A 26,251-nucleotide genomic window follows, 5' to 3' on the forward strand; every position below is an offset into this window, starting at 1 on the left:
TTTACTGTTTGCTAGATATTTTTGTGGGTTGTGTAGGAACTTTTGTTGAGAGGTTTGGAAGTAGTGTTTTTTATCATTGTTATTTTTTTTTCTTAGTTTGATTTCTTAATTGCTGATAAGAGGTGAGGTCAGTTTTGTTTTTGATGGATAAGTATAGGGCTTTTGCTTTGTCCCTTTGTTTAATCAGCTGTTTTGCATCATGATATAGCCATGGTAGTTGTTTGGCTTTGGTGTGAATTTTCCTGGTTGAGGCTAAGCTGTTTAGTGTTTCAAGAAATTTGTTGTTAAAGAATTCTACTGCAAGGTCCAGGTTTAGGTTATTTAATGGTAACCAGTCACAATGTTTTAATAATAGATTAACTAGGTCAGGGTAGAAATGTTTCTTACTGTGGATGTATTTGATGGGATTGCCAGACTGGGTTTGAATTATTTTTCTAAATAGAAATGTAAGGGTGTGGTCACTAAGGTTAATAGGAAGACAGTCGGCTTGGTCACTCTGGTTTGACTTGTTAGTTAATATCTAGTCCAGAGCAAGTGGGGCAGTTCATAACTTAGGAGAAATTGTACAAATTGATTCATTTGGTAGAGCAGTTTGAGGATCAGGAGAGACAGTCAAGATTAAAGTCACCTAGGATGATAGTTTCATGATCGAATGTGTAGGTGGACCAGGAGAGGAGAAGTTCTATGCTGGGAAGATTGTTGCCAGGGGATAAATATGCAGCTATGATTATTATGGTTTTATGAGGATTTATTTGCAGTTGGGTTGTGAGAATTTCTACATTGGGGATGTCTGGAGATGTGCAGTTTACTTTTTCTCAGTTTAGAGAGTCTTTAAACATAACTGGTGCACCACCACCTGTTTTGTTTAGTCTATCATGTCTAATAACATTATAAATTGGAGCTGGTGTGGTGGAAGGAGTGGGGGGTGCGGTTGTGAATTTTATTGGAGATTGGAGAAAGGGGTGTGGTGTCTATAGCTATAAATCGGATGGAGGAGGGGGTGGGTGAGAATGGGAGAACAGAATAAGCCCGAGACTTAGGGAGAGCAAATGGAGTGGGTTGTATCAGACTATGACAGAGCAGGAAAAAAACAATCAAGCAGAAGGTAGGCAGAAACTACGTTTAGATTGTCTATTAGGTTAAAATGTGTGAACGTAGTGTCAGGCTCTCTGAAAAAACCTTTACCAGTGCCTGGAAACTGAAATTAAGTTATGCATTACTACGAGAGACAAAGTGGGGTAATTAAAGCCATTGAAGGGGTAGGGGAATCTAGTTCTTTGCTGCCATGCCCCTCAGGAAGTCAAGAGCACTACGAGGCAATGTACAAGCAGATAATTCAGAGTGAATTGTACAGATGCTGAAATGCAACCTACCATTAAGTTAGACTGTTAGATTGTTGAAAAGATGGTTTATTGTGGTCTCATTTTTTATATCACAAAAAAATGGCATTTTAACAGGGGTGTGTAAACATTTATATCTACTGTACACATACACATACTATATATGTAAATGTATATGGGTCCCTATCAGAAACTTGAAATTCATATGGTCGAGACCATATGATCGAGTTTTTGAAAACCCAAAGCTTTTGAATGGAGATCATGGTACAGTTCCAGATAGTGAAACTTACCCTTTCCCTTACTGTAGTGCAGTGTTGGAGTTGGTAGATATAATTTACAGTGGGTGTGGCGGGGGGAGACTTTTAAATAAGTCAGTTTTTTTGTGTCTGTGTTTTTTTTTTTTCGATGTTCAGGTTTTTGGAAACTCAATCACATGGTCTTGACCATGTGAATTTCAAGTTTCTGAAAACTCAGTCATCTGACATAGACCCATACATATGCAATATAGGTGCATGCAAAACATTATTTATAATAAATTTAACATAGCAGAGTTAAGCATTATTAAGGTATACATTGTAGTAAATATTGCTTAACGTTTTACGTATTCACTGTCACACAATGACTATGTGTTGCACATGCAGTCTTTGTAAATGTCTTTATGTCAGTATTTTTCTTTTTGTATTGAAAAGTGCATTTACTACTTGTTATTATCTTTGCCAATGTAGCCTGAGTTGTAGCTGAAAAGGCTCCTAAAACCAGTTCATTTTCCTGATTATTGAAGTATAAAAAAATATGAAATAAAAAAAAGGTGGATGAACATGACAAAAATAATTAAATAACTAGTGAAGCACATTTTAATTCTGCATTTTTCTTGAGAGAGAGAAAAAAACTTTAAGGCGAAGGCATTAGGAAATAGCAGACAGACTTAGTTTGGCGTCCTACTATATGTCATCTGTAAATTTACAGCAGGAATCATTTATTGGAGTGATAGTTTTCAGACCTCAGCATGAGAGTGTGAGGGAAGGTCTGTCAATTTTTTTTGAACTACAAAACAATCCCTTTACAAAAGCCTGCTATTTACTTACTTTATTTTGCTGGAAGTAGCTAACAGCTATTTATAGCACAGAACAAGCTCAGACAGACACATAAATGAAGCTCAGGCAGGGAAACATAGCAGTAGCTCTGTTACAGAAGATGTGTTTAGATGGCAGTGTTTCACAGTCCTGCCATTCTATCTTAATTGCATGAGAAAACACCACCAATTCCATATGTCTATCATGACTCATATAAAGAGGACTTAAAATATATTCTGGGAAAAAGGAATGTAAGCAAGAAAACAAGATCACATTACCAAGGCAGGCCCCATCAACTGCCATTTTGAGGGAAACACATTAAAATTGTAAAATAAGCACTTGAAGTAATGTTGATGCATTAAAATAGCTCAGAAAACAAGGATGCAATAAAAAAGCATGTTTTTAGAGTTATAAGGTGGAGGTTTCCTTTAATGCCTAAAACGTTCACTGCATTCTCTAAAAACTATATACCAACTGTTTTGACATCCTTCCCTATACCTTTACCTAAGTAGATATCATTTTAACTGCGTCCCCTATACCTTTACTTTCTCATTGACAACCAAACCAATATTCTTCCTTTTAGTTCACTCACATGGTAACCTGGCTTAACATCTTTTTTTCCATTTCAGCTTTCTTACTCAACCAGCTGTCAAATCTCAGTTCATGAATTTTCATATATTGCATATTTTACAAAATGTTAATAACATTTCTATTACATGTCTATTCTTAATTCATAGATTAATTCAGACCATCAGTTTCTCTATCCCCATTATTATTACTTGTAAGATCTTCAGCAAAATGTTATAATGCGTAATGCACAGTGTTGTAGCTCTCTAGTTAGAAAACATGCACTTATCTCCTATCTTCCATTTAGATTGAATAACAACGTCCACAATTTATTCATTATGTGTATCTTTCCCCAACCATTCCTAAATTGTGTGGTTGACTCTTCCTTTAAAAAATTGCTGGATTCTTTATGATCTGTGTATGCCCAGTGATATCTGGATTCCTGTTCACACCCCTGGAAAGTTCTTTATCCTGGAAAAGTTCATCTGATCTCTCCACTGCTCCCTCAAGCTTCCATTCCATATGGAAACTTTGTTTTAGTGATATCACTTCATGGCAAGGCAGCTCTATCAGAGGGTTCAGCCTTGTAAATCATCTCTTTCAGAATAGTATTAACCAAAACACCACTTGACAGTATGTTTTTAACAATTTGGCAGCTAGTGTAGTTACCATTCCACTGTCACCCTCTAACTACTGCAGAGTCTCTGCCACGCTGGTGCAACATAGCAAATCTTCCTCACTTGAAAAGAGTAGGAGTTCTTTTTTTTAAAATTGTATGTTCTTCTTTTGGCTTTTCCTGGTTAGGGGTCGCCACAGCAGAACTCCGATCCACTAATGATTGGCAGTAGATTTCTACGGTGCTGAGGTGCCAGCTCGACGCCCAACCTTCAATGAAAGCACGCCCATTCTACGCATGTCTTTCCAATGCCACTCGACCATGGGGAGGACATGCAGACTCCACACAGAAGGCGCTCCCGCCCAGAATAGAACGGGAGAACCTCTTGCTCTGAGGTAACAATGCTACTGCTGTACCACCGTGGCTTCCTTTTCTTAAAATTGTATACAAAACAAAAAACTCATAAACTGTATAACATAAACAAGAAAAATGACACATCATATTGTCTGTGTTTTTGTACATAAAGAATAACAGAGAATATCATATATTCTCCCTTTTGCATTGGTACAGCCATCTACAATGTTATTCATTGAGATTATTTACAACACATCTGTTTGTCTTGTCTCTGATACCATTTCCCAAAAGGAATTGAAATGGCTTTATTCTTTCAGGTACATTATACCCAACTACTATACAAATACTCTTCTCCATCATTTTGTATTTCATCAGCTTTAACTGGTAGTTTCATATGAAATGTAGTCAGTCCTTAAACTGTGAATTAATACAAATGGATTGGAGTATTCTAACTGAAACCAGAGACAGTAGGCTGAGTTACCTTTGATATAATGTCTTAATACTGAGTGTACTGATACTGCCTGCATTGTTTTACTGATAAAATTGTTAGTTTTTTGATATAATTATTTTACTGGATCCTTCTAGTGCCAAAAAGTTTCCAGGCTAGTTGTGGGCCTTACTTGCAAGAAAGGCAAAATCCAAGTGCTTTGCTATTGGCTGGTTTGCTCTATTGACCATTTTGTTGCTTATTTTTTGAGGTAGATATAAGTTGATTTGATGTGACGATGACCACTGTGCAGTGACACAACCAATTGCAGTATATGCATGTAAGCATTTAGAGCCTTAAATTTCACTTTTTAACCCCCCCCCCATTCATATTGAACTTTAAATAGTCAGTAGCTGTAAGAAGCAGCTTTGGTATGCATTACATTTTATGTTGCTCAACAAGTGTAGAGTTAGATTGTGTGTTTTAGACAAGTAGCACCTCCAGTAAATCAACTCCAGACCCATAGGTACAAGGCCCATGTATTATGGATTCGTACTTTCCAACCATCTCTGTAGCCAGCCTGTTTAAAATGGGCATCCTGAGACAGTGTTGTAATTGCCTCTTGTTTACTGACAACCACCAACTACTTAAACCAGTAGACACAGTGTGTGAGAGATGTAGTCATACAATGTTATTTGAGATAAAACTGTGTTATAAAGCCACAGCAAACAACAAGCAGGTTGTTAGTACAACACCACACAACATTAAACAAAGCACAGACAGCTCAGACCAAATACAAAGACCTACATATGGTAAGGCTTTTAAAAGTAACCTTCTTAAACTGTAAAGACCTCTTAAATGTAACCTAAGAAACAAGTACCCTCAACAACTTCATAAACAAAAAGCACAGGAATCAACTAACATGAAAAATACATCTAAGAGTCACTGACTATTTTCAAAAACCCATAAGCCAAACCTCCACACAATCCAATATCCTAATCATAGTGAGTCCATAGTGAGACACACTGATGCACCACTCACCAGGCTGAGCAAGGAGTCAGTTGCCTGGTATGCTTAAGAATTCACCACATCTTGCAAGCAGTCAGGTCCTTGTACCACAAGTGTGCATATGGTACACGTGGGTGTAAATGACTTGGGACTTACCTTGCTGTACTATATGAAGAGTGACATAATGGACCTCTCTGACTATGTGTCTGAGTCTGGTATGAATCTAACCTTGAGCAGCATTGTACCATCACCAAGACTGATGCTACAGGATGTAGAAAAGATTACTGATTTTGATATATGGTTTAACTTCCGGAGACATTCAAAGGGGATTTTATATATACACACATACATATATATATATATATATATATATATATATATATATTTATTACGTAAATATATACATATATAAAACAGTGTGAATATAGGTGTGTGAGTGTGTGTGTGTGTGTGTGTGTGTGTGTGTGTGTGTGTGTGTGTGTGTGTATATATATATATATATATATATATATATATATATATATATATATTATATATCTATATGGATTCACTTCAGAAGCTCGAAATACTGAAATCTCAAATTTCAGTATCTCGAGCCCAAGAAGTCGAATCCACAAAACAATGAAAAGTAAAAACTGTGAAATTCAAAACCTTGAATACCGGAAGTTTTGAATTTCGTGGTTTTACTATACACACACATACCATTCACGACACAAACGCACACAATCACTCTACTACATGAAAGCAGGGGAGCAAGCTCCCCTGCACCCCTCCCAACTTAAATGTTCACACTCCGAGGTCGCACTGCATACAGACACACACAAAACACCACCACACAAGCTACTTTCTCTTTGCACACACGCATCACAGCAACAAAACACACTGACACACACCACAGCCCCTACTAAAACCCCTTAACATACACACACACACACACACACACACACACACACACACACACACACACACACACACACACACACACACACTTACCTGAATACATGACCATAGCAGAACTTTAGAAGCGTGAAATTCAAAACCTCAGGTTTTGCATTTTGCGCTTCAAAACTTTCACTGTTATGTGGATTTGGCTTCTTGGGCTCGAAATACTGAAATTCAACAATTCAGTATTTCAAGCTTCTGAAGGGAACCCATATATATGTATATATATATATATATATATATATATATATATATATATATATATATATATATATATATATATATATATATATACATACATCTCAGCCTGGTATGAGATGGTACATAGTCTCATCTGTTTTAACAGGGATGCCTTGCCCCTCTCCCCCAATGACTTTTTTATATTGGTTAAATCCTTGACTACTCCCTATAGTGCCTTTGTAGGCTATGTCAGCCTTCTAAAGATTCCAATATAATTAATCAGAATTTGGATAACATTAAGTTATTGCTGCTCAAGGCTAGCAGCCTTATAAAAAAAACTTCTTTTTCTAAGCAGTCCTTACCCTGGAAAACATTGATATGTGCATCATCACAGAGACCTGGTTCAAGAACATAGAAAACATTCCTTCAGTTGAGGGTTTCAGTATCTATCCCACCATCAGGCCCACCACATAAAACTAAGCCGCTAAAGATGGCAGTGTCTCCATATTCATAAAAAAGCTTCATCTCCAGACTTGTTAGATGATATAATGACCTGGAACTCAGCCATGTCCAGCTTACTATTAACAAAACCCCATGCCATGTTATAGCTAACTATAAGGTCTCCTGTATGTCCCCCTTGGCCTTTATCTCCTACTTAACTGCTGTGTAGTCCCTATGTACTAAGCCAAGCACCATTTTACTGAGAGCCTTCAGCTACCCTTTCTATAATCTGGGAGACTTATACATTCTCAAGCACATATGCCCAGACATTTCTGAACTTCATTAATTCATACTTCTTGGACCAGATAGTCTGTACCTCAACCAGGGGCAATAAAATCCAGGATTTGGTCCTTACCAATATGGGTCTGCTTTTCTTTCCACCAATTTTAACTTTCAACTTCATCAAATCAGACACAATTCAATCACATTTACTATAACACTGAAGCCTAAAGCATTTTCAGTACTTTTGTATTCAGAGATTATAAGGAAGCATATATATTTAAAACGAGTGATGACCCGGCTAAATTGAAAAGCTCCTTCCATCTTGATGCCACTACTGCTTATGTGGAATCATGCACTGCTAAATTCTATGCACACATAAACAGCAACATAGATGCATCCTCCCCTTCAGAAATAAATAAAACATAAAACTCAAATATAAACCCCTAAGGTAAAACCCAAGTATAAACGGGTCTATATTAGAACATTGAAGTTTCAAAACTTCAAATGTTCTAATATCGACCCCTATTCAGCGAAAGCTGAAAATATTGAAGCAACAGAAAACCAAATTTTTTCCTAGGGAAAGAATTCGGTTGTCCGTTTCTGTTGCTTCGGTATTTTCAGCGCTGTGGTGGAAAGTTACGGGTCGGGTTCAGGTAAGTGTTTGATTGAGTGCGGGTTAGGTTAGTTAGGGTTAGCGTGTGGGTTAGGTATGTGTGCGATTGTGTGGATGTGAGGGTTAGGGCAGGTTAGGTGAGTTAGGGTTTGGGCGTGGGTTAGGTATGTATGCGATTGTGTGGATGTAAGGGTTAGGGTGGGGTAGGTGAGTTAGGGTTAGAGCGCGGGTGAGGTGATTGTGCGATAGTGACAGACCTTAGGGTTAGGCTTTGGGTAAGGTAAGTGGATAGTTAGTGGTGTGTATAGTTTAGTGTAGGGTTAGGTGTAAGATTTTAGGTGTATGTGTGTGGATTGCTGTTTGTTTGTTGTGCTTGTGTTGTGTGTATGTGTTTTGGAACAGCAGATTTTTCCCTAGGAAAAAATTCGCTGTTCTGTATGTTCGATGTTTTCAGCTTTCGCTGAATAGGGGTCGATATCAGAACATTCGAAGTTTTGAAACTTCGATGTTCTAATATAGACCCATATAAACAGAATCTATAATAAAAGAAAAAAAAGAAAAAAAAACTCATTACATGCCAAAAAATGTCCTGCTAAATTCTGGACCACAATCAAATTAACTAAATTTAGATATCAGGTAAAAATAGCAACTCATGTAAAGGATAACCTCAAAGCTTTCTTCAATTACATTAGAAATCTCAAAACCAATACTCAGCACTTTGCAGAGCCAATAGTAAGTTATATCACATACTTAGACCAAGAACACATAGCCAATGTACTAGTGGACAAATTTAGTTGTAACTTCACCACTCCCTCCTTTGCACTATTCACAGATCACATACCCACATCCATAACCCCTCATATCTCCTAAGCAGCAGTTCTTAAGGCCCTATCAAAGGCCAAGAGCACTATGTGGTGACTGATAACATACCAAATATCTACTGCTCAGCCTGAAACATGACTTGTCTGACCTGCTACAGAAGTTATTCAATATCAGCTTCAGAACAGACTTCATGCCAGATTACTGGAGGACAGCAACAGTCATTCCCTTGAACAAAGGTGGGCTTCAATGGGTCCAAGTAATTATAGACCCATAAGCCTGACCATTCTCATCTGTAAATTTGAAAAGGATTATTATAGAATTAATAAACAAGGATATAGGTAACCTACAGATTCTCAACCCATCCCAGTTTGGATTGGTCAAGAGTGGGTGTTGCCTACTTCACCTGGCCAACTTCTTTGAAAACATTACTGAAGCAATGAATGAAAGCAAAACAGTGCATACCACACATCTAGGCCTTACAAAGGTATTCATCACTATCCCACACTCAGAGATCATAGAAAACTCTCAAAGTTAAATGTCAATCCTTATGCAACTTATTGGATAGCAAATTGGCTCACAAACAAAACCCATGAAGGGTTCTTCTCAGAGGTTAAAGCTAATGTTAAGGGTTTATGGCTGACTAAGTTTACAGATGACCCTTGTGACTATCACATTAACAACACACCCATGAAAATTAACCCAGTAGCTAGTGATCCCATGTTGACAATGAACTGTCCTTTGATTTCCACATATTCACTGTTGTAAGGAAGTTATTTTTCACTGCATTGATTGTATCTAAAAGTATTAAATCTAAGACCAGGGATGGAATCACTCCCTTGTACTTGGCCGCTAATTATGTATAATGCACCTTGTGGCATGTACCTGTCCAAACACTTGTCATAACTGTAATAACCACAACACTTTCTCAGTTAAAAAAAAGAGGGGACCTAAATCTTAATGACTTTGCAGGTTGTCTGTTACTGAAAGGTAATCTCTGCCTCACACATAGGTCTCTAACAGAACCTGTTCTGAAAGAGATATTTCACATCTGCAAGTGCATCAGTCTCTTTTGCAGAATAAGTAAAACATGCTGAAGGGGTAGGTATGCATCACAGAAAATACTGTTTCTTTGCTACTTTCTTCCACCCCACATAAAGCAAGGTACTTCTCTTAGTGTCCCCAAACATAATTTGATGAATTATAGGTAACCACAAATTCATTCCAGTTCATCACCCCTGTCTTTTACAGATAGGGGAAACATGTAAATGGCTCAAATTATCCTGGTTCAGTCTGTCTCTGGGTTATCTGAATGCAAAATACAAGCAGTAAAACTATCATGGGAATGTAAGGCTAGGCCTCTTCAGATGCTGTCAGATAAATAGCCTAGTTAGTACTTATAAACTGAAACAATCTCCACAAAAATTTCACAAAAGGAAATCTGGAGTTAGTCTTTAGCGCTTGTGCGACACAAGATCCGTATCTTATCTGTTTAAAGTTGCCCAAGGTGCAATGTTATACCCTCTATAACTTTATCATGCTATTTCCTCTTATCCTGTACATGTTCCCAAATTTTGCTTTCCATAATATAGTTTTCTAATAGTATTCATAACTAAGAGCATTTGTCAAAACATCATCTACATAAGTCATTATGATGGAAAACTTATAATCATCAAATGGCTTTCATTCACACCCCCTTTTACTAATTCCTGCACTCTAACTACTGTGGTATTCATTATTAAATTAAAAAAGTAATTTAAGCCATTTTGATAACTGTTTCATTTCCAGATGAACCATTTACAATAGTTTCTAACCTAGTACATTCAAATGAAACCTTAATAAATGTTATTAAATCTCTCATCAAAGCCATATAAGTCATCACTGCCCCATGTACTTCATTACTGAACACCTTAAATATATCCCTACGAGGAACTTATCAGATTTTATAGCACCAGTTTCTTATACTACTTGCCAATTAATACCAACAACTTCTACAACTGCTTTACTTTGTCCACCCAGATACCTCCAAACCTTGAGTCCCATAATTGTGACACTTTATTTAATATGTCATAATCTGTATTCAGCAACACCAAAGGGATGAGATTCTCCTTCAATATAAATGTAATAATATTATATATTTAATAATAATTGTAAAATAGTTACCTTCCTCCATTCATTTACTGGCCATAGGGCTCACAGTTATGCAACAGAATCCAGAAGGTTTAATATACTACATGGAAGGGTTCGCTTATGTATTTTTGTACCCAAAGTCAACTTCACAGTGTTTTTCTCAGGAAGATAGTCATTTTTAGAGATGTGATGGTCAACAGTGAACTAGAGAAGAATGCCATCTTCAAATTCCACAAAGCTCATGTAGTAGCAGATGCACTTAGGTCTGAGACACCCATCACTCATTTATCAGTTGGCACAAAGGATTAACCCTATGAGCTGTTCATGAGCTACTCCCTGTGGTCCAAGGTTTTATTCTAACAGATGTCATTTGCCTAGCATGCATCTTTGAGCAAGAAACTGAAACAGTTTTTTAGTGCAATTGGGAAATTAGACTAGATTTGACATGTCAGTGGTCTGGTGGACCACATACCTAGTAGCAACCTGTGGAGCTCAGCAATACTCAGCAATAGATGTAGGAATGTGTGGACATTTCAGACTGACTTTTAATTCACTGCTGCAACAGGAGTGGTACCCATCACCAAGAATTTTTGAAGATGCTTGCAGCCCTAGCATGCAAGAAAGTGGTTCAGAAAGATTACTCTGTCAGATGTATGCTTGCCGATCGAGCTGGAAGAATTCTGCATACTGTTTATGACAGTTAGTTATAATTTTTCACATTCACTAGCATAATTACATTCTTGCCATTATTCAGCCTGTGTGATGTTTTGTACCATTCACTGTTCAGTGACACCATGTGTGTTGTGTAGTACTTTCCTGCTTAGGAGTATCAGTATATCTATATTTTTGTGCTGGTTCAATTCTCTTATTTTCCAGCACACTTGCAGACATAGACACCCAAACACATACAAAAAAATATGTTTTGTGTATGATTCAAATCGTTCATGACTTGTTACTTTTTTTTATGCCCTCCAAGATATCCAAGTACATGACACAATTCCCATATCGCCGTACAGGCCCCATGCTCAGCAAAATATTTAATAATCCGATATGATACTCATCCATTATGATAATTCTTCCTGTATACAAAATGCAAATGAATTATGTTCACAATGTTTGTTTAATGAAGGCTATTAATCAAATTCTTCTGTCACTGCTTTAGACAGCACAGTTCAATACCTCAATTAGGCTATTTTTTTTCTTTTATAAACAAACCATGCAGTAAGTAAATTCTTGACTCTCTACAAATTATTCTTACCTACGTATACTGAGGTGGCTGCTTTTACAATCATTAAGGCAATTGAAATACTAATCCTAAACATGATAACTCAAAATGGGCAGACTTTCAAATTCTTTCCACATCAGTCACACTTTAACTTTGTGACCAGCCCTCTTCAACCTTAAGTGAAATGATCTGTTTTGGGCCCTTCACGGCTGTAACTCAGACCACAATAGCAAGGGGTAAGTGTAACACATATAGCTAGTGTACAACACCAATCAACCAGCATGTTTTTTGGGAGGTGCAACCTAAGTGAACTACCATGAAAAGCCACACAGACACAGAGAAAACTTGCAGACTGCAGGCACAGAGAATAGACAGAGGTCTGGACTGAAGCCCAGTCTTGTGAGGCAGAGATGGTAGTAGCTCATAGCTCAGGGAGGCATGTAGCTTTGTAGCATTATGGATATGAATGGAGAGTTTTTTTATTGTAAAAGGATACTGAGCATGATTTTTTTCACTGTGTGTGAATACAGGAAGTACAGGGAATGTGTGACGTCCCTGCAGTATACTAGCTGAACAAGTAAGAAGCGAACACCCCCAAGAGTCTCATAGATAAATACACACAAAGGGGAATGGTTTACTTTATTTTAAAAACAAGACACTGCTGAAATGGGCACTCCACTGTGAATATAAGTAGGAAGCTGGTGGCATATTTGGTGGCCTTTACCATGTCATTATTTATGTTTATTTTATTTTATTTTTTTTTGAGGGGGGGGGTGACCCATGACTGATTACATTTTTTTATCCATAAAATAATAATGAACAGTTTCAGTTTACAGAAAGACTGATGATTTTAGGAGAACACTGGCAAACTGAGAATTTAGAAATCAGTATCCATCAACTGGTACCTGGAGATTTACTATGTTACTACTCATGTCACTAATCGAGAGTGGACAGACTACAGTGGCATTTTTGGAATTGGTTACATTCATGAAGAATGATATGAAGGGGCTCTGCCTTTCAGTGAAATCACATAAAACCGCCACTGCAGTGTACGTGACTTAATCTAAAACAGGAAACATACTTTGCAGTTATTATAAAGCATCCCCAAATATAGGTTGCTCAGCCACTGATGTTTCACAAAATAAAATTCAGTCAAACCCAGTTAAAGGAAACAGCACTTCAGAGTATCTTAAAGCTTCACCATTCCCCAATTACTAATTTGTAAAACAGTTTTGATTTAAAAACTGGTAGTTTAAGTATAAAATTTTGATCCTGAAACTACGCAAACAGTGCAGTACTAAAGAGAAACCTTTTCATTTGAAAGGCGCCTGCACCCTAAACTTATATATATGAATTCTGAGATTGCCATACCTCAGAAAAGGAAACATTCCAAGAAATGGCACCTCAGACTCGATATATACAATTCCAATTGTTCAACTATTCTGTGTCCATCTTTTGGGACTCATTCTAGTGGGTCCTAACATTTCAAATGGTTACCTTCAGAGACAAAGGAGGACAAGCCCCCTGCAAACCCCATGCATGAGGTAATTCCAAGAAATGGCATCCCACACTTGATATGTACAAGTCCGATCTTTTGGCCATTCATTCTCCGTGTTTCAGGACTCCCTCTAGTCGGTCCCGATATTTCATATGGTTACCTTCAGAGACACAACAAGGCCACACAAGTGAGAAAATGGTGCAGTATGCAGCACATGTAGATGGCTGTAAAATGATACTAAAACAAGGAATCCCATGCAAATAAATCACATGAATTATACAAATGACAACATCAAGCATAGTACAGGGATTCAGAAATGTACAAAAGAGTTGTAGTTTGCCATGATGCAACCTTAGAATGAACACCAGGTAAGGTTGTCACCTGTCTCTATTTATGCAGGACAATCCCTATTTTGGTGCTTGTGTCATGTAAAAAAAAAATGGCAAATGTCCTCAGATTTGAGGACAAAAATATTTTAAAATTTCCTCTAATAGCTGCATAAAACTATTATTTTGTATCTGAAATTCACTGAAATTTTATGAAATAATAGAAACTCCAAGAGCATGCCTTTATTTTAGCAAAACAGTGAAGTTCATGTGTTCATACTGGTTCTTGTAAAACCTCACATCTCCTTAAAAAGCTGTACCACTCTGTGCACCTGAAAAGGTGACATGGGGATTTCTGGTGTAAACATCTGTGGATATTGTAGGAGTAGTTTTGGCCGTTGCTGAACAACACACCATCATAACATCCACAACATTACAGAAGGCACTATCAGAACCTTGCATGCCAGCATCTCAGGAATCACTGACAGTGGACTAATAAAGGGTGGACAGATGGCCCTTACAAGAGCTAGTCAGACAGACTGTGTTACCTATAAATGTAATCAAAGGAGAACAGGTAGCTTGTCTACCCCTAGATGACACATAGGTGTTTGTGGCATTAGACAGCTTATCTATGAGGAATTTTCTTGAGTCCTACGGGGGACGTTAGTCATATTTGGATGTCAACCTTGTGGAGCCAACACCAGTTCCTTGACATGTCATGATTGCAGACGAGAGAACTATGACTATGCAGCTGTTTTACAGCACTGCCTCTTGTCCACAGATCCTGGGAGCCATAGAGTAAACATATATTGCTATCAAGGCCCCAGCTGGTCCACAGGGATAGAGATACCTCAAAAGAAAGAGCTTACACTCCCTGACCTGCCAGATCATCTGCACCTCTCAAGGCATTATATGTAATATGTCTGTGCACCACCCAGACAGTTCTCATGCTTCACACATATGACAAATGCCCAACAATGCCAATGGCTCATGTTGGGAGAACATCTCTCTGGGTCATCTATTCAGTAAATGCATTCATAGGTAGGTGATACGGGGCAGTATGCAAACATGCCACACAAGCAGGGAGCAGGCCACATGTAATGATGTGAGTGTTGTATGTTGCAGGTGATGATGGATATGCTTTGGTGCCATGGATAATGACCCCGATCCATAACCCCGGACAATGGTACTGATGCTGTACAACACCACCCATGTAGAGAAGTATGATGTCATTGAGCATTTGTTTGGACAACTGAAGGAGCACTTCCTCTGCCTAAATATATCAGGCAGGATTCTGAAATATGTACCAAACATCTGAAGTAAAATCTCTGTGAGATGTGCAATGTTGACATGTCCCAGCATGTCATCAGAATCAGCAGTGCAAGGTCAAGCTGTAGGGTTATAGGCAGTAATGATACTACATGGGAGGTGCAGGTGGGCTCTGGACATCATGGCACTGCTGAAGAGACAGTGTTTGATCCACAACTCTGCCCCTGACAAAGACAACATGGAATAAAACAATGTATGCATTATCACATCCAGGTTATGCAAGACAGTGCATGGATAAGTCATGCTGTGCATTAGACATAACCATCTACCTCCATCCAGGTGTTCCCTTAACTGTTGTGTCATTTCCCATACCTTGTGTATTGTACAGCCCTTCCCATCACCAGCAGTGCACACTCTGTCTGCCTGTGTCAATCCAATATCATCCTTACCACTTACATGTGGCAACTGATTTCTACCTGCCCCTCAAGCCTTTCTCTTTTCTATGTCAAAAATTCCTTCCCTATTCAGTTTTACTGTGTGGATAACATTGTGTGTTTTTTCTCCTTTCCTACTTTCCTCCCCATTGTAATGATGGTCTGAGTCGGCACTTTGCTGCACTCACCTTCTGGAGTGGCAGCCATGTAGCATTTCATTGCTTGCATGAACACACAAAAACTGTGTTGCATTAACATTCCTTAGTGGTGATGTCTTCCATGTCAGTCATGAATCCATCTAAAGTGCTCTTAATCCACTGGGACAGCTCAGCATTTGTCTTTCCTGAAATGCAGTGGCTGTGTTTTACTCTGGAGTTCTTTCCCAGGTATGTCGGCACTATGATCACTTTAATAGATACCTGGTTAACTTCAAGCCATGTCACACTACTTTCTTCATGCGTGTTAGCACTGGACAGAAGAAAAGTAATTACCTAATAATCATAGCTCACATCTTATGCATCTGTATCATCCATCCAGACTATCTGCAACATTTCTGATCTGTTCTTGAGGAGGAAGCAAGATTATTGCTAAAGCATTTCTATGAATTGCATCTGTTTGCAATGATTGTATACAGTGGCAGATGCGATTTTAAGTCATGGAATACTGCCACAATGGACTGTAACTTTTCTCTGTGATACAAATTATCTTCCCGAAAGTATTTTTGTTCATACAGCTGTGAAGGCAACACTGCAAACAAAAACTGAAAAAATACACACATATATAATATAGTTTTCTTATCCTTTTTTGGATAGTATGCTAATGTCCTTGCATATCTGACATATTTGAAAGTCGATATTTCTAAATGTATTTTGTTCTAACCCAAAATGACCTGATACTGTGGACACAGTAGTGTAATGTTATTTTAAGGATAAACTTTCTGTTTCCAAAATGTAATCTGTGCCTTTTAAGATTATCATGACGTATCCTCTTATGCAAGATTATCTTTGCATTTGTGAAGACTGAAAGTATTCAGAATGAATGTATATTCTGAGAATCTCTCCATAGAGTGTGCACCTTTCTTCCAGTGACAGTCTTTGGTTTGTATCTGTTTATAATAGACTGGCATAAACAGTTTCTTTGTCATCTGAAAAGTAGTGGTTATATTTGATTTTCGAAATGAAAAATATGATTAGATAATTTCTCATTCACTGTGACTGGTATTAGGATTCTTCAGTTTGATACTACCCAGAAAAATACCTATGAATTCCCAAACACTTTGTAAGTTTGTGATTCTAGAGGGAAGAATAGAAAGCAACTATGACTGTCCCCTCTTTAAGAGTTGTGTTGACCTCAGTCAGCATTTTATAAGTCCAGTGAAAGGAACAGAATGACTGTCTACACATTTCTTGCAATATTGAGGTTTTCTTGGACTAAAAATGATAACATGTGAATGATAACATGATATAATTACAGGATAAACAAATCTGTAAAGAAATATTGCAAGATTTTATTCAGACCTAACGTGCACTGAAGTAGGTAAACAGCATGCATATGTACTGACAGAATTTGGGCTCAGCTTGGGATCCCTAAAATGATCCCTATGTTCTCATTTTACCCTTATTAACCCCTCCCATCCCCATTGTTGACTGTCTGTATTGATCTGTGCACTACCATGGTAAATAAATATAAATAAATAAATTCTGGGAAAACGAAATGATGTTTATAGCATAGTTGTCTTTTAACCATTTCTACCTGTTTTTGCAAGCATTGCACTATTACACAGCTCTGTTAATTTCATGAAGTGGCACACAGATACACAGACATGCACAGTACATTGTCTTTGAATCCCTGCGATCTGGGCACGGTCACTACTTCTCATTGTACTGTGTACTGCTCATCAAAGCTGTTCTCCTACGTCCGGCTTCAGATCTTGTTCCTGCCTGTCACCAAGATGTGTGGGGTTAAAGTCTTTGTGAAGAACAGATTAGGCCCTCACCTTTCTTTCTCTTGGTATTTGCTTTGCAAACACTTAGGCCAGGTAAGTTACCCACCTATTTTAAATAGAAGCATTAACAACAAAACCTACACTTAGCTTAGACTTGACTTTATTAGAACAGTTGGGGAAATGTCAGGATCAGTACAGACCCTTTCACTGTATTTCCTACTTACTTGATGATCTAATATTTAGAGAAGAATCATCCATTACTGATGAGAAGTAATACTACTCTGTGTCATGTTTAACCATTTTTGATACCATGATCTGTGCTAACTCATCCTGTTTCTCATCTGTAGTCAGCAATGCTGTACTTTTCTTATTATACATCTAGCTCCGTTTGTTTCATGTTTCTCCCAAAAGACCAGAGCTCTAACTTTGTTAACACATGCAGTACAGTAAAACTTACTTTTATTTCTGAGGTTTAATGTGTTGTGGTAAAACATTTAGCTTTACCACAAAAACACAGGAAGCAACAAATAAAAGGACAAAATGTATCCTGCTCTGTAGAGACAGTTCTGCCTGACCTACCTGTTTTACACAATATTGCATAGAAGGATTACCATTTATTAGAATAACATGCTTGTGGATGCATTCATAAGGTAGCCTTCATGGGCCATATGAGGAAATGTGCAGGCCTTCACTTATGCAGGTGTGCATGTCGGTCACTAGGGGTGGGATTAGTACTGTGTTAACAAAGGCCTGATGGCTGCTTAGATGACAGTTTCCTGTGATTGGCTGTCAGTCCCATAGGTGAACAAATAGTCTGATCCATCACAGGAAGGCTAACGGCTGGCAAGTGGCATGGAGAAAAATAATACAAATAGATAAATAAACCACTGTCTTAGAGAGGTTACTTAGTGACTTAAGTACATCTAAGGAAAATATATGTATACATTTTAGCAGTTTTTGTATTGTAAGCTCACAGTCACAGTTTGCTTGGTTTTGTATAAAAACATAATCCACCTGAGAACTCAATGGGCACAAACCCACATATACATGTTTACACACATGCATCTACAGACAGGCACACACACTCATACACACACACACACACACACACACACACACACACACACACACACACACACACACACACACACACACATCCATAAATTATTGCCTGAAATACTAGTTCTGCTATTTAGATATAGAATCACTTTATCATTCATCTAATTTTATGTAGTTTCTGTGTTGCTCAAAAACTAAATGAATATCCTTAATTAATTTGTGCTTACCAGAATAATGTACTGTAACATGCTTCACCACTCTGTTGAAAACCGTATTTGTCATACCTACCATTCTGATACCACCTTTGAGCCATGTATTTTATATACTTGCCATATTTCTACCCTGTACCACAATTCAGTTGCCATTTCAGGCTCCCATCTTTTCTGTCACCCTATTTCAGTTGTTCAGTAACTGGACATTTTCCATTCTAATTAACTGATGCCTTAATCAGGAAGTTGCTAGAGCAGAAAAGCCATTCTACTAGAGTTTGCCATATCCTTATATAGCTAAGAGAGCATTTATCTGTACCTTTTCTAACATTCTGCTTCTGACTGTCCCATAGCAATACGGACTACAGCAACATCTACAGGTACTTGTTTACAGTGTACCAGGCTTCATCTGTTTTGGAGTTTATCCAAATGCTGATATGCAGATCCTTTAGTGAATATTTTTGAGACTTCAGACTACAAACCAAATCTTTTCTCTCTAATGCATCATTTTCCAGCTGTGCATGTCTGCTAGCAGTATTAAAAACCCCCTATTATTTATTTTAGTTCGTTATTTTGTTCAGGAGCCTGGAATTTATGCATTTTATGGATGTGAATAAATAAGTAAGGTTACCTACAACAAACATCCAGGCTATTATTGGCTGCTTGTAAAACACAACACTATGTCATTACTTCTCTTTCAGTGACTCTGTGATGTATAACTCTGCACAATTAGGAATGGGCAATCCACGTATTGGTCTGTGCATAGTTAGAAATCTGAGAAAGTAAACTCAAGTGCCTTTACAAAAACTACTCTGCCATATACCTTAATGGAAGGACAGTAGATTTACTAAAATGTGGATGCATAGTATAAGTGGAAATGTATTGAATCTTGTGGGCTTGACTTTACATGCCAGACTGAAATGAACCAAAACCATAATGAAACTGAAAAATTACTAAGGTAAAACAAACCAGACTATTTCTGCTGTGTTAGAGATGTTGCAAAATTATGTTTTGTACATGAAACTAGCTTAACGTAATAAATTTAGTCTTATTATACTCTATGAGGAGGCTGGGCCTTTTATCATGAGATCACGAAAATAGCTGCACTTGGTTAATGTCAAACTCCTGAGATTATTAACCACAGACAAAAATTAGTGTTATTCTTCATAGAAGACAGAAATTGTGTTCTTTTGCTTGAAAGTAAATATAGCAATTTAAAATAATGTTCTTATCTGCAGGTGATTCATATAACTGGACGGTTACGTTTGAGAATGTCACTGTCTCATGGGCGGACAATCCCTAACCAAATAATGGGGCTTGTAGTTGTTGCTCATGCCTTGCCCCCTCCCACAATCAACGAAGTCAGAATTGACTGCCAGATGTTTGTTACAAGAGTAAATATGGACCTCAATATTGTTTACTGTGAAAATAGGTATGTAACTGTTTTCATCTAAGTATGAAGTACTATAGTCATATGTTGTTACCTTCCACTTGTATGAATTAGAAAGAAATTTACAAGAACTCAGATGGCAATTTAATTCCATGTGTTGTTATTGATGATGGATTCTCAAATGTCAAGCAGCTTTTTCAAATGAATGTTTGAATTAAAAAATAGATGATTTAAAAAACTGAAGACAATAAACCAATGTTTCTAAATTCATTTTTATTCTAAAACAACTATTAACTCCCAGAGGGTGTTTTTTTTTCCATCGTCTATAATTCAGACTGCAAACTCTAGAAATAGTACATTTGAATGTTTAAAAGTAATGTAATTTTTTGACATGTATTACTCTCCGACTTAAACACACTCACACACACACACACACACACACACACACACACACACACACACACACACACACACACACACACACACACACACACACACACACACACACACACACACACACAATAACTGTACAAAATAATTAGATGAACCCATTCACACCCTTGTTAGCAAAATATTAACATTTAAATGTTAAATTTGGTATATGAAATCTTTGTTGAAATGAAGTTTTTGGTTTGTCAGCTGATGACTAATAAGTCACTACACTATTTTATGATTTAGTATTAGATGTAAATCTACTTCATATGTACATTAAAGTTCTCATTAGCTGGTTCCGAACACGATTGCTTAATGTGGAACATCAGTGCTGCATAGCTCTAAGACGAGTCAAAATGAAATGGCTGCTTCAATGTGCCAGCAGCACACATTGCGGAGTGAAGGAGAATAACAAAATATTATACAGGGAGTTCATTTTCTTCTAGTATATTATGATTATTTTCATATTGTTATTATGGTATTGGATTTCTTTGTTTTTTTTCTGTACCATGAGAAGGGAGTACCACATTACCATTCCGTTTAGGCAGTCAGATGTAAAATATAATATAAGTATAAATATATATCTAATAATGCAACAGAGATAAATGAACACGGTCAATGAACATGCAAAGAATCTCATATCCCTCATTGTGGATATACTGAAAATTCTTTAGAATATATTTTTAGATGTCAAATATCTCATGCATTATGTTATTGAACTGACTGATTATTGCTTTTATTTTCTAAACTATTTTTAGAAAGGAAGAAATATTCATTTATTTTCATGCAAGAAATGTATTTTTAGCAAGAAATGCCAATACCTACTATTTCAGGACACAAGAAAGTCATTAATAGTTGATTAGAAGTATTTCACAGGTGTCTCTGAGCCAGATTGTCCATCATCCATTTTACTCCCTGGGAGATGACAACAGGAAAGTGAGTGTCCACTGGAGCCTTTCACTGCTATAGTCAATGCTTTGAAACCTACCCAATGAACAGCTTATCAATGCTTTGGAACCTACCCAATGAACACCTCATCAATGCTTTGGAACCTACCCAATGAACACCTCACCAGGGAGGCTCCTCAATGTTAAGTGTAACAGATATTTCCTCACTGTATTTTTTTCAACTCATTTTGTTAACCTGGTAACTCTACAAGGCTATAGTGATTTGAGCCTGTCCGCAAAGGACAGGTGTTGGAGGCCATGGATTCTCTTTGGAGGTATTTCAGTGGCCTTTCCAGTTGGTGCAGATGTTTGGAGAAGTACATACCAAACAGAGTGTTATACTCAATTATTGGTTTAATGAGGGAGGAATATAGAGGGGTGATAACCTCCTCTTTTCTGGATGCAATTCCTTTACTTATAAGATTAACCAAATAAAAGCCTTTTCTGACCACTGCTGCTACATGATGGTAGAATGTGAGGTTGTTATCAAACTGAGTGCCCAAGTCTCTCACTACAGGTTGTATACTTAGGGGGTTGCTGTTAATGTGGTAATCAGTAGGGGCTGTGTTTTTGCCAAATGGTATGACAATACATTTTTTTGCATTTAACTTGAGGCCATGACTTTGGTACCAGTCATTAGTTTCTTTGAGACCCTCTTGCAGTATGTTAACATCAGCACCCAACTTACAGTCATCCAGAAACTTAGTCAGCCACAGGCTTTTGTATTTGCCTGGTCCTCTGAGAAGTAGATGCCAAACAGTAGGGGTCCCAGGATAGATCCCTGGGGAACTCCACTAATGACAGGTCTGCTATCGGAGGTGGAGGCACCTATTTTGACTTTGAGGGTCCTGTTGGTGAGCCATTTAGTCATCCCACCTGATGATATAGGGATTTACGCCAAGTTGTGTTAGCTTTTCAATGATGTGCGAGTGGGGGATTGTGTCAAAGGCCTTGGCCAAGTCAAGGTAAACTGTATGCACTGACTATCCTTCATCCAAGCCCTTTGTGACAGTCTCAAAGAAGTCAACCAGGTTTAACAGGAAAGATCTGCCCTTGACGAATCTGAACTGGGTGGGGTCAAGTACTTGGAAATTGCCTATGTCCTTGTTTATGAGATCCATAATAACATGCTCCATGGCTTAACAGATCAGACTTGTCATACTAATGGGGCAATAGTTTCATGGTCAGTAGTGGCATCACCTTTGTGCAAAGGATGACAATGGCAGTTCTCCAACACTCTGCTGGAATGAAGCCTGTACTTAGGCTGTGGTTGAATAAGGTGCTCAATGGTGAAGCCAGTTCATGCTAGAGATGGTGCAAAATACAGCCTGGGATACTATCAGGTCCCATGGAAGCTGTGATCTTTGCCTTGAATAGGGCCTGTAACACTTGATCTATGGATATGTGATGTGCAGGACAAGTATTGGGGTTGTCGAAAGGGCCTTTGGGGGGGACAGGGGGGTAATGTTTGCGCTGAACCTGTCTGCTATCAGGTTGGCTAAGTCAACAGGATTAGTGTAAGTGATACTCTTAAGTACTAATTGGTAACAAATCTGGGCTTTGCCATGGAGCTTCCTGACATAACTGAAGAAGGCTTTGTGGTTTCCCTTTGTTTTGGATGCTAGTTTCTATTTATAATTGGGTTTGAAGGCTTTCACTAGTTATCTAATTTGCGTGTTGAAGCTAAGGAGGGAGTTTTCCAAGTTGGAATATGTTCCTTTTTACCCTTGGATAACAGTTTCTTCCTTTTGTTGTAAAGTCTGTTGATAGAAGATGTCCACCAAACAGGTTTGTATTTCCTTGAGAAGCAGGTTTTAGTTCTATTGGGTATGGCTGAGTTCATGCAGTTGTACAGGTGCTTGTATACTGCATTTGTTTACTGTTCAGCATAGTTGTCTGCACCCCCTTAGGAGATTGTAGTCAGCTTTTGAGAAGTTTTTAGCTTGATTACGGTTGGGGGGTGGATGGGATAGAAACTTCGAATGAGACAGTCCAATGATCTGATCACACCAGGGAAGAACATACTATGGGAGTGGTGCAGCAGTCGCCCATGTTGGTGAGAACCAAGGCCAGAATGTTATCTCCTATTGTGCGGTATAATATGAGCTGGTCTAGTGCATTAGAACTGATGAAGTCGAGGAATCATTGAGTGAGTGCATTAGTGCAGGAATAGTTCACCCAGTCTATGGTGGGGTAGTTAAAGTCACCAAGGATCAGGATGTTAGGGGGTATCTTGATGGAATCAAGTAAATCCAGGTAAGAGGAGTGGGTGTCCTGAGTCATGGAAGAGGTTCTATAGCTATCTATAACTTGGATGAGTGTCTTGCCAACTGTCAATTGCACCAGGAGTAGTTCAGGTGAGTCATGCTGACATATCAGTATGGAGGTGTGCCTGCACTTAATGGAGATAAAGACTCCACCACCCTTAGTCTTCCTAACCTCATTTTGGGGTCAGAATGTGTGGAATGAGGTATAGCCTGGTAAGGCAGAGGTGGTGCTCTCCGCAGCCCTGAATGAAGTTTCCATGACTGCACAAACATCGGCATCTTCCAGTGCAAGGAGAGACTCCAGTGAGTGCATTTTCAGGTTAAAGCTCCTAGCATTAAGCAGCATGATCTTCAGTTTGCTTTTTGACAGAGCATTTATGTTGGAAGATTTGTGTTTGAGATATTGCCTAAAAAAGGCACAATGGGGAAGGTGAGAGCCTTGGCCAGGATCTGGAAACCCAGTGGTGACAGGTGTCCATCTCTGGCAAAGCATTGAGGCCTGTTGACCATATCATACCAGGCAGACAGATAATGGATCCCCTTAGAATGACACCAGAAACTAAGCCAATTGTTGAAGTCAGTTATTTTTTGTTGGTATTGTGGTATCATTCTTGGTGAAGGTAAGATCCTGCTTAGGGCTAGGGTCATACATGCCTGGGACACAAACTCTGAGAGTTCAATCATGTCTCTCTTCTTATAGTCCAGGGAGGTGCATCTCAAGTCATTCACACCACAATGGATAATGACAGAGTTGTACTTGTACTTGTTGTGGAGAGACATGCATGCATGATGTGGCAGATTCTTCCACCAGACAGAGATTTATAGGTGAAACAGGCATGCTGATCATGCATACATTCATTGTTGATTGTGGAATAACTGCAAATATTTTTTCCTTCATTTTTGCAGGAGGGCAAGCCCCCTGCATGCCCCCCCCCCCCCACATATTAAATATACCAACTCCGAGATCGCACTACTTTGAGGAAAAGGGTAAACTACAGATAGACAATGTATATTCATGCATCCATATTACTTTTCTTTCAACAATCATTGGATGGTAGGCGGGGTTTGAGGGGGGCTTGCTACTGCGCATCCTGTGAGGTACATTTCTAATGCAAAGCCAAATTACCTTTCTTCCTAAAAGAAACAGTTCACTTGGTTCTGAAAATTAAAGCTAATATACACAGGATTCAGTCTTGAAGTACCTGCATAGAATGTTTGGTACCAAGGTACTGAAGGTTCTCAGAGATATGGTATTGTTTTAACAGATATTGTATTCTCAAACTGCAGATCTTTTCATGCAACACTTGTTTTTCGAATGTTGTGCACATGTGAAACTCCTTCTTTAAAAATAATAGAGTCAGTGGCTTAACAGGTAGCACACTCACCATTGGTGCTGGAAGACCATAAAGTTGTGGGTTCTATTCCCACTCCACATTTCTGAAGTGGTCACACTGTGGTACAACATTAAAGGTTAATGCACTCCTGAGTGTTTTTGTCTTTTGGATGAGATGTCAAACCAAGGTCAATTCTTTATGAACTGGTTTTAGTTCATCTGGATGTAAAAGATCTGATGGCACCCATTCAGAAGAGTATAGGATGTTCCCAGATGCCTTGACCACATTCCTCTAATAGAGTATATACCACATCTAGTGCCTCCTGAAAAGAGGCCACTACCTTAATGGGACTAACCAAGTCAACAAAGGAAAAGTAAATAAATATTTCACAATTAGTTTAAATTAGCTTTCTAAACAGCAATGTTTAAATCCAATCCAGATTTTTCCAGGAAAATTGACTTATTGCAGATGGTATATAGAAATTTCAGTGTAGCAGTACAAAGAAAGAGACATTTTAGTAATTTATATTGAAAATCCATTAAATTGTATTGAAACACTTTATGTGCATGTGTATGTGTATTCGTTTGTCTGTGTTTGTATGGTGCTTATATGCATCCCATGTGGGACGCTGGTCCCCCCTTTACATGTGTAGCAGTAAATGGTAGACAACCAGTATGTATGGTGAGAATGCAGGAAATAGGACTGTAATGAAACTTTTTAAGGAAATGACACAAAGGAAGACTAACACATTTATTCATAAAAATTAAATAAATGTCCACTGCTTCCACCAAGGTTTTATTCATTTTCATAAACCATACATGTCCTTGAATCGTAAGACCATTGTATCTAGTAAAATATGTTAACATCTTAATAGTTTTTTTTAAATGTTAGAAGGTCCTGTTAATATTTAATGGTCAAATGATCTCACTTGTTTAAAAAGTAGACAAAATTGTTTCTCTAAAGTATAAAAAAATGTTTGTTTACCACGGTAATTTTCAATAATGTGAAGGTATTGTTCCATAAACATTCACTATCAATACAAAGCAGTTGTCCACATTAACCTTCATTTTATATTCATATGGCTACAGTACAGTGATGAGCAATCTCTCCATTTTTATGACACT

General features: G+C 38.0%; 1 protein-coding gene across 3 annotated transcripts in view; it reads left to right on the forward strand.

Moving 5' to 3' along the window:
* Window positions 1-26,251, forward strand: part of NPAS3 (neuronal PAS domain protein 3) — a 2,415,438-nt gene that overhangs the window by 2,308,889 nt on the left and 80,298 nt on the right. For all 3 annotated transcript variants that reach the window (XM_044073889.1, XM_044073888.1, XM_044073890.1), the window contains exon 7: window positions 19,996-20,189. In XM_044073889.1, the coding sequence (XP_043929824.1) occupies window positions 19,996-20,189 (194 nt within the window). The remainder of the gene's footprint in view (window positions 1-19,995; window positions 20,190-26,251) is intronic.

The sequence above is a fragment of the Protopterus annectens genome, chromosome 6.part0 (assembly GCF_019279795.1).
Source record: "Protopterus annectens isolate FY-2018-M chromosome 6.part0, PAN1.0, whole genome shotgun sequence".
Taxonomy (NCBI): domain Eukaryota; kingdom Metazoa; phylum Chordata; order Ceratodontiformes; family Protopteridae; genus Protopterus; species Protopterus annectens.